At 39.9% G+C, this 18,384-nt stretch overlaps 1 protein-coding gene across 2 annotated transcripts in view; it reads right to left on the minus strand.

The window, feature by feature from the left end:
* The window catches only part of NUP93 (nucleoporin 93), a 105,091-nt gene that overhangs the window by 64,482 nt on the left and 22,225 nt on the right, over nucleotides 1–18,384 (minus strand). For both annotated transcript variants that reach the window (XM_057534761.1, XM_057534760.1), the window contains exon 3: nucleotides 12,479–12,596. In XM_057534761.1, the coding sequence (XP_057390744.1) occupies nucleotides 12,479–12,596 (118 nt within the window). The remainder of the gene's footprint in view (nucleotides 1–12,478; nucleotides 12,597–18,384) is intronic.

Consider the following 18,384-nt stretch of genomic DNA (forward strand, 5'->3'; position numbering starts at 1 on the left):
TGGCAAAAGAACTAGCTTAGCATCTTTGTGGTGGTAGTGACGATGGTGATGGTGATGATGATGATGATGATGAGGAGGAGGAGGAGGAGGAGGAGGAGGAGGAGGAGGAGGAGGAGGAGGAATTTATCCAACCAGTCCACACCTTGATGCCTTCCTCAGCAAGGCATGATAATAAGGATACAGGGCAAGGTATTAAGAAGCATCTGGGTTCAAGTTCCACCTTTGATAATAACTAATCTATCTTGATCTCGGTTTCTTCTGCTTCTTTTTTTTTTTTTTAAAGTTCAAATTTTTTTTTTTTTTTTAATTTTATAGCTACTTTATTTATTTATTTATTTATTTTTGGCTGTGTTGGGTCTTCGGTTCGTGCGAGGGCTTTCTCTGGTTACGGCAAGTGGGGGCCACTCTTCATCGCGGTGCGGGGACCGCTCTTCATCGCGGTGCGCGGGCCTTTCACTATCGCGGCCCCTCCCGTTGCGGGGCACAGGCTCCAGACGCGCAGGCTCAGTAGCTGTGGCTCACGGGCCCAGTTGCTCCGTGGCATGTGGGATCTTCCCAGACCAGGGCTCGAACCCGTGTCCCCTGCATTAGCAGGCAGATTCTCAACCACTGCGCCACCAGGGAAGCCCTCTTCTGCTTCTAAATAAAGATAAAGATGATGCTAACACCCATTCACCTCACCTCAAACACTGCAGTAAGGAACAAGACGGTGATGGACAAAGCCCACTGCAAAGTATTATACGAATGGAAAGATTATTATGGTGTGTCCCTCAAAGTTCACATAAAATTACTAACCTGTTACTTCCCCCCTAAAACTTCTAAATTAGGGCAAAGTCATAGAACTTCTCAATAACTATTTTTCCCAACAGGTTTTTTTTTTTTAAATAATTTTTAAAAATTTTATTTATTTAATTTATTTTTTTTTTGACTGCGTTGGGTCTTTGTTGCTGCGCGCATGCTTTCTCCAGTTGTGGTGAGCAGGGACTACTTTTCATTGCAGTGCGAGGGCTTCTCATTGCGGTGGCTTTTCTTGTTGCAGAGCACGGGCTCTAGGCGCGTCGGCTTCAGTAGCTGAGGCGCGCGGGCTCAGCAGTTGTGGCTCGTGGGCTCTAGAGCACAGACTCAGTAGTTGTGGCACACGGCCTTAGTTGCTCTGTGGCATGTGGCATCTTCCCGGACCAGGGATCAAACCGGTGCTCCCTGCATTGGCAGGCGAATTCTTAACCACTGCGCCACCAGGGAAGTCCTTTCCCAACGGTTTGAGGGGGAGAGTGAAATGACATAATGGTTGCTCATGAAATCTGCACATCTCAGATCCCTTTTCACACATTAGGAAGTTTTTTCCATTACAGAATAAAGGAAAAGACTGTATATTACTTCATAGGAATTGACCAATCCTGAACTATGAGGGCCATTCTTATAGTCTATCTCTAACACATGCTTCATGGACTAATTCCTCACTCCCCTGTTAAAATAAATCAATTTTCCTTGTCATTTCAAAGATGTTCTACAGCTTCAAGTACCTGGTCCAAACAATTCAACACTCCCAAAATGGTGGCAGTCAAGAAAGTACACTATGGAGCCATTTTCCAAGTTCTGTGAACTAAGGACATCTTGTTTTTGTAATTAGAGGGAAAAGTGAATTTTCCCTTCTAACGCCATTCAGTTCTCATTCACACCCTTAAAATCCCAAATTTAATGTTCTCTTGTCATCTAACTCCCTCAGCCTTCACTCACCCTCAATTCCAGTCAAGAGGTGTCCAGGTTGTGAAAAGGAGGGTAAAAGACTTTCATAGGCAATGACTGCTTCTCTTCCAATCACTGTGAGCCCAGCTCCCTCCATAAGCAGGACACTGTACCTGCCCCTCAGCTAGACTCTAATTTCAACTTCACACTGTGAGAGTGGCACCAGGCACACGCTGAGGACCACTTACATGGGAGTGCTTGCTTAGCTGGGACCTACTCTTTGCACACCACCACCCCTGCCCAGTTAGTTCCCTGCTGGTCTTCTCTTCAAGATTCTGTTATGTTAGTTTGCATTTATTTCTAAGAGCCAGTTAGTCCAAAGAGTAACAATTTGCATGACTTCAGGTATTAATGTTCTGCTGAATGTCAACTCCTCACTTTTGTGCTGTCTCCTAGAAGTGAGTAATTTTGCTGTGCAGAAATTCTTTCCTGTATTCTGGAGCACACACCAAGTTGAGGGCTTTGCCTGTGTCTTTAAAAGCCAAACACACATAATACCCATAGGGAGCCAAATCATATTATAAGATGCAAGATTTCAACATTCCGGCATACTGCCAGAGCTTAATGGCCAGTCAGACGCTAAGTAAGGAAATGGGTCTGCATTAAACCTACAAATAGGTCAGGATTACAGTAAAAATTTGATGTGCCCTTTAAATTGCGTCTAGCATCACCCTTCTAACTCCAGCTCAGCTTCAGAAGCAAAACAAAACAAAGATGATCAAGCAAGAAGCTGAACCCAACCTATTTTTACAAGCACAAAGCCTTGGCATTTCAAAACTAAAAGCTGCTCCAGGATTTCACAGAAATCCTTTACAGTGTACCTGTAGGGCAGCAAAACTGAGAAATAATAGGCTGGGCTTTAGACAGTAAATTAAACTGACAGCTCAGCAAGCAGAAAACTATGGCAAAAAACCCAGCACCTGGAGATAAACGGAGGAAGCAGGTTTGGCCTTCCTGCAAAACTCATCTTCCCCCCAAACCAGCAGTGTTTGTATTAAGGTTTAGAAAGCACATTCCAGCTTCTCCCTCAATCAACATTATTTTACTACTAAGCTTATATAAATAAGAGTGATGCCCACCACATCCATTCTCTGTGGGCTTTATACTCTTTATTTTGCTCTAAATGAGTGATCAACTATACTTCTATTTCCTATTTCTACCATCTTTCTCCTTCAAATATAACCTGAAAATTAGTCTACAGTGAAATTTAAAACCTAGGGGAATAAGGGCACAGTACTGAACTCAAACCCACAGAAGGGACTTCAAGTCTGGCATAATAGCCTTTTAGGCCTTAGGCTCCTCCTTGGTGAAATGGAGTTAACAATAGTAACTGCCTCAGAGGGTTACTGGAAGGACTGAATGAGGAAACCCAGAAAGTGCTCAGTACAGTGTCTGGACACAATAAATGTTCAGTAAACCTTAGCTTTGCCTTCCCTATTTTAGCTGGGGTAAAACAGAAAACCGGAATTCAAAATTGTCTTTGGTGCCATGTTTCACTGTACCAACAAGTAAACTAAACAAAAGAAAGGAAGGGAGACAGGAAAGGAAGGGGAGAGAGATGAGGAGGGAAAGGGGCGGGGAGGAGGGGAGGGAGGAAGTGGGGGGGAAAGGAGAAAGGAAGAAAACACAGCTACTGAAACTAGCACTACCCAAAGTACGGCTGAAGAAGCACCCATCCACAAGTAGTTTGTTCCCAGTCTGCAGCAGGTAAGTACAAAATCTGAGAATCAGCATTTAGAAACTTTTATAGCAATCTGACAGAGTAATTTTACGTCCACCGAATTTAATTTAAAAAACTAAGGCTTACAGGAATTCCCTGGCCCTGGCAGTCGTTAGGATCCATGCTTTCACCGCTGGGGCCCAGGATCAATCCCTGGTTGGTGAACTAAGATCCCACAAGCCTCATGGCATGGCCAAAAACAAACAAACAAACAAAAAACAAACAAAACCTAAGGCTTATATTCTGCATGTCTTTTATTTCATTTTTTCTAGTAATTCATTTTTGCTGTATTTTATAAAAGTATCTCTCAGTCTGGATAAATTGGGAAAAAAGAAACTTGAGAAGCACGGATTATGTAAGCACCTTCTGAATACAACACCCATCACCATATTCCTTCAACATGAAGACATGTGGGGCAGTGTGGGGCCTCATCACAGAGCCAAGTGCTACTGTGAATGCCTTAAACCTTCAAGGATTCACCAGGCCCTGCTCATTTAGAGACTGCTTCTGCTGAGACAGACTCATATGCACTTTGGATAACAGAGAACCGAGTAAGAAATGAGAAAGCACTCCCAGATAATATCATACAAGTATATTTTGGTACCTTGAGCAAATCAAGCATATTATAACCTTCCATGGCTGTGTCTACCTGTCCCTAAGATAGTAACAGCTTTTTTTAATTAGACAATTTTTTAAAAATAGATAAAGGAGGAATGGAGAAAACTCTGCCCCATATCCTTGTGCTCGTGTCATTCAAAGAAATAAATCAAATCAGGTAGTAATAAAAATCAGCCAGTGAATCCACACTCCCACTTACGTTCTGCTGACCTAATCCTCCCGTTTGTGTTATGAACTAAACGAATAGCCTGGCTCTAGTTGTAAATGTGTTTTATAAGACAAAGGTTCTTTTTGTACAGTTTCTTGGAAGCTGTGTCACGCCCAGCCCTGCTCAGCAGATTCTGCTGCAGTGCTTCAAGTGCTGTGGTTTACTGAAAAGCACAGGCGGGATTTTGCTGATGGCATCTCGGCCTCACAGCCACTCCATGGTGAGAAGTGGGGACTAGCCCTTCCGCCCTCCAGGATAACTGAAGCAGCGCGTGCACCGCTGCTCATTGTTAGTGTTGCAGACCAGGAGCTGCCTTCACTCTGAGCGTGGGACTCACTCAACCTCTCCATATCTGAAGTGCAACATGGAAGCCAACCATTTGCGAGACAGGAAAATGCTCAAAAAGGAAGCACTACACACTGGTTCTGGGAGCTCTGCAGCAAAAGAAATTATAGTACTGGTCTTGTCAGTGGAGAATGTTGCCCATCCTACCTCCCAGCTTCTTTTCCTGGTCCCTGCCAAACAACAAACAGAAAAAAGCAAAACCAAGAGTCTCCTGTCTGAGCCCCTCTCTCAGTTCCTTCACAGAATGTGGATTTTTAATGGAGACAAGGAGAACCTGGGCCCCAAAGTTTTATAACTAGGGAGCCACACTTTGTAACCACCACCAATGGAAGGAGCCCCATCAGGCTGCTGGCCCGGAAAGCCTTGGACTGAACACTCCGAAACAGAAATAAGAGATCACAGGGCGCTGTGGCAAGCAGATCAAAGTGGCGCACAGGGTCAAGGGCTGCCATCTGAGAATGACAACAGACTGGTCTACAGTAGTGCATTCAATATTTGACAAGGTTTTAACCCCCATTTAAATCAAACAGTTTAGCCCATTTCTGATTCCTGAAACCAAGCAATTTAAAGATACCAGACTGAAGATAACAATATACGTTCCACATCTCCGGAGTACCGAGGCATCAATAGATATCGGCAGGTTAAGAGAAGCTGGTAAAGAGGGAGGGGATGACTCAACTCCAGTTCAAAGGCACCAGGGCCTGGCCAATACTTGAAGTGCTCTATTAAATTGTTAGATAAATATTTTAGCCGTGGGCTTCTTCCAAAATACTCTTACAGAACCATTCCAACTTCTTTCTTAAGTTGGTAATTGATATTCCCCTGCTCACTACAGGATATAAGAAACCTCTGAGAAGACAAAAAAGCCTGTCATTTCCTGCCTGCACAGAATGCATTCAGCATCCATTTACTTGCTTGTTCTGAAAGCCCTGCATTCAGGAGTAAGTGTGAATAGTTAAGTAAAAAAGCTGAAATCTTATATACTTGGCTCACATAAAAGCAGTTTTTCACATTTTCCACAGACGATGCCTTTAACCACCATTTTTATTCCAAAGTTACCATTTTTAATTCCATTCAGAGGACACTTTAATACAACTGCGTACTTTGCCACCAGACCGTAATGTCTACCTTTCCCCTTATCACAAACAGGCAGAAAAATTAAATCATTTCAGTACTTACCACAGCAATCAGCATTAGACTACCTAATTATAAACACAAAATAGGATGGCACATTAACCTGCCTCTGTGAAGACACTATTTTTTCCTTTTTACACGTTTACTGGTTTTTACCAGCTCTGAGATTTACTCTGGGTCAGGGTTTAATGACAAGGAACAGCAAATGTACTCATTAAGTGGGGGTGATGTGGGCACCGCAGTGTTTACACAAGAGACGAAGCCTAGCACAGCTACTGCCCTGAACAAGAACACAGGACACAGTGTGATGTGTGTCTTTTCCACACGCACCTCAGCCACTACAACTGAATTCTGGCCTAAAACGTACCTGGTATTTGTTCTAGGAAAGGGTTTCTCTCTAACTAACGGGCTTTGGATCCAGTGGGAACCGGATTCATTTGCTAGTGAACCCAAGAGCATTTACCTATAGGTTGTTTCAAGTCTAGGATAGGCAGCTGTTATAAGCTGGGAAAGGGCAAGATTCAAATATCCATTAAAGTCCTCTAAAAATTCATAAGAAAGGTTACCATGAACTTCCCACTGACTCTCTTAGGAGCAAGAGGAATATAACAAAGGAGGTCGATAAATCAAATGCTTAACTAAAAATCTTCACACTGTTAGATTCCATGCAACAGTCTCTTACATTTTTATATTATGTGAAAACATTTGAAGAGCAAAGTTTTATTCCTTCAGAGTCCATCAATTCAAAATTTCTAATCATCCAATTTGGGCTAGATCACTATTATTTGCAAAAAAGACTGCTCAAGCATATTAAGAGCAGAAACAATAAGGAAGATAAGTATGTTTTGCCTACTTAAACCATTTCTCAGAATTGCTATACAAATTATCAGTATGCAAATAGATGCAACTCTTATGAATGAACCTCATCTCTTCCTTAATTTACTAAAGCAGCTTTGGTAAGACCTCTCCTTGGTACACACACTTAGCAGTTTCAGTTTCTAGGAATAGATGAAAATGACAACTACATTTCTTTAAAAATAATTCCAGAATTAAGATATCGTTCACCCATTCAGAATGCACCTTCCCTCAACTAATTTGAGCTAGGGAAAGCTTAGTGCACCTTTCCCTCAATATTAATACTTTGCTAGTACTAATCCTGAAGAACTGCTATTAGCATACTAATCATTCTAAGAAAGTCTGAACTTTTCAACAAACTGCCACAGGATTTCTGGAACCAATTCCTTACCAACAACTTGCCAGTACTACAAACACACAATTAGCACTCAAGACAACTACTTTTTCCTCTTAGCTGTAATACACAGCTGCATTTAATCAGCAGTACCTTAATTCTGAAGGTATAAAATTAAAAGATAAACCATGAAAATAACAATTTAGGTGATATGGGATTATACCACCAGTGATTCATTTTTATGCTTACCAAAGCCATTTAGCTTCTTCTGATTATTTAAAAGATAAGCTAAGAGTGGTTTGAGTATACTCTACATTTCCAAGGACAGAAAAAGGAAGGAAATAATGAATATTTTATTATAGATATAGTGTGGTAAGTAGAACGAGTTTTTAACAAGTCAATTATTATTGCACCATTTTCTTATAGTTATTTTATCCTCTTTTTAAGACTTCTTTTTCTCTTTATTCATACAGGACAGATTTCCATCTGGAAATTTAGCATATTATGAAGACGTTTAGTTCCATATAGGGTTTTTTTGTGTGTAGAAGGGGCTACATTTTCATTTATCAAGATTTAAATTGGTTGCTAAGTCAATTCCAACAACATAATCTAAAGTTGTTTACTTTGTGCGGGAACATTCAGAAAGTTTTGTTTTTTCCTAAGCAGTAAAGCCGACATGCTATATTTGGAGGCCATGAGAAGAGAGATCTGAGACTATGAAAGAGGTGGCATCTAGGAAAGCCTTAAGAGGGTCAGACTGACATTATGGCTCAGACATTTTCAGAGGTGCTACTCCACGCTAAAGGAAGGGGGTGAGCAAAGGCCTAAAGTATAAAAGGAAAATGAAAGAGTTTGGTAACCTGGTTAGCTGAAGTAGAAATCTCTTTCTCACACGCCCCCCCCCCCCGCCCCAATTTAATCCTACCTATACTTACCCTGTAAACTAGAGTACTAAAAACTACTTTAAAAAAAAATCAGACTGTTTCTAGTTGGAAAATGTCTCTTGAGAAATCTCTTAAACACATTCTAGAACATTAACCTGTTTGGAGAGAATGACTATGACTAAACTCTGGAATCAGACAAGGGTTGTCAGCCTCACTTTCCAAAGGCCTGAAAGAGAGTGCTGAGGATGAGATCAGATACTTGGTTGAGGTTTGCAGTCCCTGGAACTAGAAATAGATGTCTTATCCTGAAACTCCTCCATGAAACAGAGTTAGATTTGAAGATGTTTCATTCATTACAGTTAATTTACAGTTTTAAATGTTCTGGCACTGTAAGTATAGTGGGTTGAAGTGGGTACTGCCAAAAAGATATGTCTAAGTCCTAACTCCTGGTACCAGTGAATGTGATCTTATTTGGAAATGGGGTCTCTGCAAATGTAATTAAGGTAAGCATCTCAAGATGAGACCACCTTGGAGTTAGCGTGGGCCCTAAATTCAATGGCTGGTGTCCTTATAAGAGAAGGGAGAAGTGGATTTGACACACCTGACAAAAAACCTATGAAGATGGAGGCAAACTGGACTTATGCTGCCACAGATCAAGGAATGTCAGGAGCCACTAGAAGCTAAAAGAGGATGGAGTCTCCTCTCGTGCCTTTGGAGGGCGCTGCCAACACCGATTTCAAAGTTCTGAGCTCCAGACTGTGAGAGAATGCATTTCTAATGTTTTAGGCCACTAAGTTTGTGGTAATTTGCTGTGGCAGCCATAGGAATCTAATACAGTAAGTTCAGCAATAATATTATTATATTTTGGTTTAATGCCATTTGGAAATATTACAGCCTAACGCCGAGAAACTGCAGCTCCCATTTTTTAATGGCCAACCCAGGCTATTTCTGTAGAGCCTTTTTGAAAAATACATGTAATCTAGTGAAAAAGCCCAGAATATAACTGAACTGTGTAGCTGTGCACTTTATTACTATATAATACACATCATCCATGGTACATTAGGTCTGTTCAGACCACAGTAAAAATGTGTAGTCTGCCCTCTATATTTTTTTCCAAAGACGGAAGTGAGCAAGTGGATCTCTGTGAGAGGAACCATACTTGCAAGCACCACAAAGTCACTCAGAATAGAGCAGTACAGTTGTTTTAGTACCATGTCCTCTTAACAGTTATGGCTCTTCAGCTCTATTACAAAAATGTGTAGGCCTTCTTTATGACCATTTCCAAAAATTAAATCAATAAACATTAAAAAAAAATTCCACTAGCATCAGCCATACATATATTTAAAGTGGGTTTATTTAAATATGTTACCTTTGCTGGCCACAGCAGTCTTTTAAAAATGCATTATCAATGCATGCCAACATCACTGTTTATGACAAACAACAAAAAACCTGTATTAATTTCAAGCTCCATTAGAAAAAGAAGGAAATACAATCAATGTTTACCAAACAGAAAAGGACAACCTATTCATGGGAAAATGCCTTTCCAAGCTTATAAGTAATGGAAACAATGGATGGTACAAAGTCTTGGACAGCACCTGTCAAAGGATCCTTCAGCATTTCCTTTTATGAATTTATAAGCTGACATAATAAATTCACTCTGACTGATACTCAGTACGTGGGATTAGGGTGCGTTCTCATCTCAAAAACTGCACTGGTTGGAAAACAAAAGCTCATACACAAAAATCGATCAGATTTATGGTATGTGAATTACATTTCAGTAAAGCTGGTAAAAATAAATGAGAAAAAAATGTCCATCAAAAAGTATATCTGGCCTTTTTAAAAACAAAAAATTGAAAATGTCCAAATTAACTCTTCTTGGACAAACAACACATTAAGAGAAGAATTAAAAGGAGGACCACTCCATGCTAAGGGTGAAAGCTGGCTTGGCTCCTATATTTGACTACTACGCAGGAAGTCAGGGAAGGACATGATACTACTATGTGTACAGGAAGTTTAGGCATAGATAAGCTGAGCCACACAATACAACTTAAAACTCCAATCTCTATCAATCACTAGAGCTATCTCAGATTAGGCCAAAGACTCAGCCCTTTAGAAGTTAAATTTTCTCCTTTAAGCCTTTGCTGGCAAGAAGATGAAATCAATAGAGGATTTTATTTTGAAACTAGTTAGTCTTAAATCTTTACTTCAGGTCTAGATTATCAATTCCCAATTAATCAAAACTTACCTTGGAGTGACCATTTCACTATTTCACTATGAATAAGCTATTCCAGAAAAGCTCAACTGAGAGGTAAAATTTTGAAATGGAGGCATCCTTCCTCTCAAAGTTCAAAGACTTCCCAGTGGTGCAGGACCAAAACTCTTAGCCGTGCTCATTCCAAATTACGAAACTCTCTTTGATGTGACCAAGCATGCATTGCTAGGAAGCCACCTAATGGGGCTATTGAAGGACAGTGTTCATGCATAAAGTAGAAGGTTAGAATAAATGATCATTATGACTCAATACATTTATAAACCTGTCATTAATATCTCAAAGCAAAAAATGCTGTACCACATCAGTTGGAATTCATGAAGTGCATCGCTAAATGTTGCTGGGTATTCCAAATATGTATTACAAATATGCCAAAGAAAATCTAAAAAGCAGTTTTTAAAATAAACAACTTATTTGGCATTTTAAACATTAAAAACAACTCAAACAAACAAACAAATAACCTTTCAGCAAGTGCCATTTCTTTCCACACTATTAGGAATACTTCCCCAAATATATGGTGATTATTCAAATTATTTGAGCTATATCTCATTCACTCACCTGTTATGGGAGTAAGTATTTGTTTCTAGAGCATCAAGCAGTTGAAATAGAAGGTGGGGAGAGCAACAGCTAAAACTTAAAAAAAAAAAAAAAAAAAAAAAAAAAAAGAGGCAAGTATACATGCCATTTTAAGATTACACGGAAAGGGCTTCCCTGGTGGCACAGTGGTTAAAAATCATCCGCTTGCCAATGCAGGGGACACGGGTTCGAGCCCTGGTCTGGGAAGATCCCATGTGCCGCGGAGCAACTAAGCCCATGCACCACAACTACTGAGCCTGCACTCCAGAGCCCGTGAACCACAACTACTGAGCCTGTGTGCTGCAACTACTGAAGCCAGTGTGCCTAGATTCCGTGCTCCGCAACAAGAGAACCCACCACAGTGAGAAGCCCGCGCACCACAACGACAAGTAGCTCCCGCTCGCAGCAACTAGAGAAAGCCCATGCACAGAAATGAAGACCCAATGCAGCTAAAAATAAATATATTAATTAAAAAAAAAAAGATTACACGGAAATAAGAAGGCATCTATAAGGTGATAGGCAAATATAATTTAGTACATAAAACTGGAAAAAAACTGGATTTTCATACTCTGGGAACATATCAATAACAGGGAAAATAATGAATATCTATAGTTACTGAACTCTCAACTCAAAGTTGAGGGTTTTAGGTTTCTCAAGTGGAATAAACGCAGTAGAATTATGGCCATTACTGTAGATGGATTAAAACAGTTCTCGGAAGGGTAGTGGGGTAAAGAGTATTAATTCAAATAGAGCCCAAATAATAAATAACAGATCCATTTGTACTAGGATTTGCCTTTGTAGGACCTGCATCCTTTCATCTCAAAGGTAAATCAATGATAAAAATGGTATCCCACTATCCCTTCACTCTAACACAAGTCAGTGTTCCAATTCCTCAAAACTAAATGGATCACGGGACTTCCCTGGTGGTCCAGCGGGTAAGACTCTGTGCTCCCAATGCAGGGGGACTGGGTTCAATCCCTGGTTGGGGAACTAGATCCCACATGCATGCCGCAACTAAGAGTCCGTGTGCCACAACTAAAGAATCCGCATGCCATAACTAAGACCTGGCGCAGCCTGAAGGAATGAATGAATGAATAAACAAATATTAAAAAAAACCAAACAACTAAATGGATCACAAGATTTTTCCTTAACAATTTTGAACACACACACACACACACACACACACACACACACACACACACACATACAAAAAAAAAAACAGTTTCTGACTAGATTAAAATAGCAATCAATTGTGCCAGTGGCATGCTAGGTTAAATGAGACAGGAGTGCTCTATTAGACCATTTCCTGGTGCCACTAATGGAGCCAAATACTTCCTAGAAATCGATGAGTAGGTTTCAGTAAATAGTACTCTGTTTTCCCCAGCTCTTTGCCAAGCCACACAAGCAAGATGTAGAAAAGAAATGTGGAAGACGAATAGTAAAATTATTTGAGATCTAGCAAAGAAAGCAAGAGAAACTTACAACTAATGTCTCCGTGCCTTTGATTAAGCCCAAAGAAGGAAGAGAAATCTGTGCTCATAATTATAATAATTTAAAAAGTGCAGGTCGGAAATGCTTTCCTAAATTCAGTCTTACAGAGCACTCTGAAAATAATCCAATGTTCCTCCAAAGCTGAGCCTCCCATTCTCTTAATATCTGAGGAAGAAGAGAATTAACAAAGAAATGTGGTATTCCTAAACCAGCTGGTGAACAAAAGGCCAGGGCCTTCAGCCTGGGTTGCATGCTCAGGGTTGCACCTGCACCAGTCCTGGTACCTGGCAGCTCTTACCTGAATGTCTGTGTCCTTCACAGGCTCAAGAGGCTCAAAGGTGGTGGCTGCACTCAGACTCTCCAATCGCTGGGAGATGTGGGATATGTCAAGTCCCCGAGACCCGAGGAGAACTGACCTATATGTGGATATAGGGCAGGGAGAAAAAAGTAGAATTAGAACATCTAATATGCTTCCTAAAATACTAGAGAATATTTTTAGTATGAAACTAAAACTTCTTATATACTGCCGGAACACTTTTGTATGGTTGTTTTATACCTTTCCAAAAACATCTACCACCTGGGATAACAGACACAACGTTGCATTTGGTAGTAAGAGAGAGTTCTGATCACGCCTAAATTAGAGTGAGGGACCTGTCTAGGATAAATTGCTAGCATATCAATAAAATTATAGGCTAGACTGCTCCAAACATTTTATAGTAAAGAAAATCGTGAGGTACATATTATTCTCAATCCCCGTTTTACAGATGGGGGAAACAATGTGCAAAGAGGTTAACCAACTTATCAAAAGTCACAGAGCCAGGAAACAGCAGAGCCAGGTCACCAAGCTCCACAGCACAAACTCTTAACCACCATCCTATATTTACAGCCTCTATAAAGATAGATGTAGTAAACCACAAAATTTTAGAAGCTTCAGGAGAACCTAGTCTAAACTTCATTCATTAATTAAGGAAACTGAAAGTCCAGGGCAATCAATAACTTGCAAAGGGCAGGGAAACCAGAATCCAAGGCCAGTTCTCCAAAGCTTCTCTTCAAAAGCCAAACACCATGTGCAGTACATCTTCAAATTCCCTCTCTGCTGCCCAGTCCAACAGTAGAGGAAGCTGTCACCTGACTAACAAATGCTTTTGAAGAGAGATGGGAACACTACAGCTGGCTTTATGTCTACTCATCTGGAGCAATGTAACAATGGGACAGCAAAAAAAATTATAGATTCTCACTAATATCTAGAACACTCTCTGGAAGGAAGAAACTCAGGGAAATTAATTGTTTAGACTGTTGCTTTTGGATTATGATTTAGTACCCCCAAATCCCATCGACAAAGTCTGTGCTCATTCTGAGTAACTTCGAAGAAGCTAGACCACCTGGCGGCACAAATAACCCTAACACCTATGGGTGTTACACTGAAGATGACCAATTCTGAACTAACAGACTTATTGGAAAAAAAGAAAAGACTTCTCATACTTATTTCCATTCTACTTAGTACCACAGGAATAGATAACGTGCACCCAGAGGGCTCCGCGCTGTAGATTTTTGCCTCTTCCGTGCAGACTGGTCAGCTATGATGCCATCCCTGAGGCTTCCCCTCCAGGCTATCACTTCAAATAGATAATCTTGCCCCTCTCTTCTAACAATCCTTGATGGCTAACTTTCTAATACAGTGGTTCCCAGTCCTGGTTGCACATTAGAATCATCTAGACAACTTTCCTCCCAATGATTCTGATTAGTGTTGGGTGAAGCCTGGAGCACGGGTATCAGTATTAGTTTCTCCTTCCCTTTTTTATAACAGCTTTACTGAGATATTACTCACATATCATACAATTCACCCATTTAAAGTGTAGAATTCCATGGGTTTTAGTATATTCACAGAGTTGTACAACCATCGCCACAATCTATTTTAGAACATTTTCATCACCCCTCCCTGCCAAAATTTCCCCCACTCCATCAGCAGTCATGGGAATGTATCAATAAAATGCTCATATCTCCACAAATCTCCCCCTAACCACTAATTTATTTTCTGTCTCTATAAATTTGCCTATTCTGGACATTTTCTATAAATGGAATCATAACAATATGTAGTCTTTCATGACTGGTTTCTTTCACTGAGCATAACGTTTTCAAGGTTCATCCATGTTGTAGCATGTATCAGTACTTCATTTCTTCTTCTTATTGAATAGTACTCCATCATATGGATATGCTATATTTTATATTAATGAACATATCATCATTTGAAGGACATTTGGGTTGTTTCCACTTTTTGGTTATTATAAAAAATGCTGCCATGAACATTCATGTGCAAGTTTTTGTGTGAACGTATGTTTTCATTTCTCTTGGGTGTATACCTAGGAGTGGAACTGCTAGGTTATATATTGACTCCCTGTTTAACCTTCTGAAGAACTGCCAGACTATTTTCCAAAGCAGCTACACTATTTTACATTCCCATGAGCAATGTACAAGGGTTCTAATTTCTTCCACACTCTTGACAATACCTGTTACTACCTTTTTGATTATAGCCATTTTAGCCAACTCCTTTTTAAACTATTATAGAAAAAAATCTTAATATGAAATTAAAATAATAAACCCTGTACCTATCACCCAGCTTCAAAATCTAGCATGTTGTAGCAAACTCTATTTTCATCTACATCCCTACCTACTTTCCTCTCTCTACCACCCAGATTATTTCGAAGTAAATCCAAAATATTCTCTTAATTATTTCATAACTTTAAAATGTGTTTGTTTGAATGGAATACAAGTAGGTTCTCTACCTGCAAATAACTGATATGCCTCCAAATGTCTTTTAATCTTTGAGTTGCCCCTCCATCTCATTTTTTTTTTCCTTACAATTTCTTTGTTGGAGACTCTAGATTATTTGTTCCATAGAACAGTGCTACTCCAACTTGAAATGTGCATGTGAATCACCTGGGAAGCTTGTTAATATGCATATTCTGTTTCAGTAGGTCTGGGATAGGGCCTGAGGGTCTCCATTTCTAAAAAGCTCACAGCTGATGCTTACGTTGTTGATCTATGGACCAGACTCAAAGTAGCAAGGATGCAGTTTCCCACATAACAGGTTTTACTGATTGCATCCCCACGATGTAATTTAACATGTTCCTCCCACCTCTCCTATCCAATTTCCTGTAAATTGAAAGTAAGTGCTAATGGTTTGATCAGATTCAGGTGGCATTATTATTTTTTTTTTGGTTCAATTACTTCAGACTTTTATCAAGAGGTATGTAATGTCTGATTACCTCTTTTTGGAATGTTACCAGACACTGATGATCATTGCTTAGATGCATTAATTCCTTAGAGGTTGCAAAATGGTGGTATTCTGTCTCTATTAGCTGGAATATTTCCCCTCAGAGCCACTCTTCATCAACTATGTGGTTACTCTGAATAATGAGTTGATTCTCTAGCATTCTCCAGAGGTGACTGATGAGTTTTGCTTTAGTATCATTATGAACTCATGAATTTAAACATATTTGATGTATTTCAATCCACTGCAGTTATTATCCTTATCATGCTCAAAATCATCTCATCTTTGGCCAGTGGAAGCCTTTTCAAGTTGGTTTCTGAGTTCTTTTGACATGACTCAAGTTGACCTACATAACTTCCTTGCCATCTGGTATGACAAGACAAGTTCATCTTACACTGACTTGCTCCAGACCTGGAATCAGTCAACTCTCCAAAGAGCCCCAGTTACTTTTTATTAAGAAATGGATTTTTAGAGACCACTATCTGGGCACTAGGATTGCTCATTGCTACACTGTTTCTAAGCCTTTCAGTAGGCAGAGCTAGAAATAGAGTTTTTACTTTTGTTTCAGTTTCCTTAAGATAAATTACATCAGGAGTTCATACTGACACTTCCAATTCAAAATTAAAAACATCAAGTTTGGGGTTAACCTCATAGATTTTCTATCTGTATCTCCTTTCTCTCATACCCAAAGTCCTAGTTCTCAGCATCACCACCTTAACTACTTATTTGCTTTATCCTACACTATACACACAATAGTCTCAAAACAGCAGTATCAATCCCTCTACCAACAATATCATTATTGAAGACCGATTAAGATATTACTTGGAAATGTTCCTCTCTGAATGATTATGTCACCAACTAAATGAGAATTTATTTTCCTTCTTTAGGAATTCCTTTCTTGAAATTTAATTTTGTTTTATAATTACGCAAAATATTTATACAATTCCAAAGTCAAATCTATAAAAAAGTCCGTCTTCACCTTATTTTTTCCCTTTTTCTATAGGTAACCCTTTGTTTGTTTGTTTACACCATTTATATTAATCACACCTTTTTATTTCCTGTATTTGTTGCTTTGACATCTGGGGCCTTGCTGGCACTAGAGCGATTGCCTCTCCCAGAGTTAGCTAATTCCTAGAGGCCTGTAAGTGCATATAATAACATATGCACACTAATCAGTCCAGAGCCCATAACTCAACCACCTCCTTCATTGGTTCACTATCCCCTGCCCTAATCATCTCAGGGTGAGGTACCAGACAACTAGAGACAGCGCCTTTACCCTAGAGCCCACTGAGGCTATTCAAACTAGCCAATCCTAAGCCTGCTCACCCTGCCTTCCCAGAGAAACCACAGTAAAGGCTCTTGCCCACGTTTTCCCCTTGCTTCCTCTGCCCCCTGACTGACCTCGGTGCTCCCTCAGTGGTCCTGCATGGCATGCCCTGCCTCCTGTTTCCAGAGAAATGTGAGTAGAGGGCTTCCCTGGTGGCGCAGTGGTTAAGAATCTGCCTGCCAATGCAGGAGACATGGGTTCAATCCCTGGTCTGGGAAGATCCCACATGCCGCGGAGCAACTAAGCCCATGCGCCACAACTACTGAGCCTGCACTCTAGAGCCAGCACGCCTAGAGCCCGAGCTCCGCAACAAGAGTAGCCACCGCAATGAGAAGCATGTGCACCACGACGAAGAGTAGCCCCCGCTTGCATCAGCTAGAGGAAGCCCGCACACAGCCATGAAGACCCAACGCAGCCAAAAAAAAAAAAGAAATGTGAGTAGAAACTTCTTCCTTCATGACAGTCATGTCATATCCATGTTTGCACGTCTTACCATACCTGATTATAGTAAATCTCAGGTACTTTTAAACACCTTCCTTCTTTTTTTATTAGCAGTTAGGCATATAAGTTTGTTACCTACTTTTTAAAAACAGCTTCATTGAGCTATAATTCACATACTATACAATCACCCATTTAAAACGTATAATTCATAGATACATGTATAAATGAATCACTTTGTTGTACACCTGAAACTAACACAACATTGTTAATCAACTATACTCCAATATAAAATAAAAATTAAAAAGAATTTTAAAAAATGGCAGAATGTTGATATGATAGGTGATGGGTACCTGGGAGTTTATTATACTGTTTTCTCTACTACTGTGCATGTTTTAATATTTCCATAATAAAAGTGTTAAAAATAAGTGTAATAAGAGGGGGAAAAAAGAATCTCAAAAAAAAAAAGTATAATTCAGTGGGTTTTAGTATACTCACAGATTTGTGCAAGCACCACTACAATCGATTTTAGAATATTTTCATCACCCAGAAAAGAAATCCCCCTACCCACCAGCAGTCATTCCCTATGTCCCCTAATCTACCCACTCCCTTGGCAACCTCTAATCTACTTTCTGTTTCTACAGATTTGCCTATTCTGGACATTTTCTACAAATGGAACTATACAATATGTAGTCTTTTGTGACTGGCTTCTTTCACTTAGCATAATGTTTTCAAGGTTCATCCATGTTGGAGCATGTATTAGTAGTTCATTCTTTTTTATTGCCAAATAGTATTCCATTATATGGATATGCCACTTTTATTTATCAATTCATCAGCTGTTAGACATTTCGATTGTTTCTACTTTTTGGCAATTATGAGTAATGCTGCTATGAACGCTCATGTACAGGTTTTTGTATGGACAACCGTTTTCATTCCTCCTGGGTATAAACCTGGGAGTGGAACTGCTCAGTCATATGGTAACACTATATTTAACCTTTTGAGAAACTGCTGGATGGTTTTCCAAAGTGGCTGCACCACTTTACATTCCTACCGACAGTTTACGAGGGTTTCAATATTTTCCACATTCTCACCAACATTTGTTATTATCCGTCTTTTTGATTACAGCCATCATAGTGGGGGTGAAGTGGTATCTTACTGTGGTTTTGAT

The sequence above is a fragment of the Balaenoptera acutorostrata genome, chromosome 19 (genome assembly GCF_949987535.1).
Source record: "Balaenoptera acutorostrata chromosome 19, mBalAcu1.1, whole genome shotgun sequence".
Taxonomy (NCBI): domain Eukaryota; kingdom Metazoa; phylum Chordata; class Mammalia; order Artiodactyla; family Balaenopteridae; genus Balaenoptera; species Balaenoptera acutorostrata.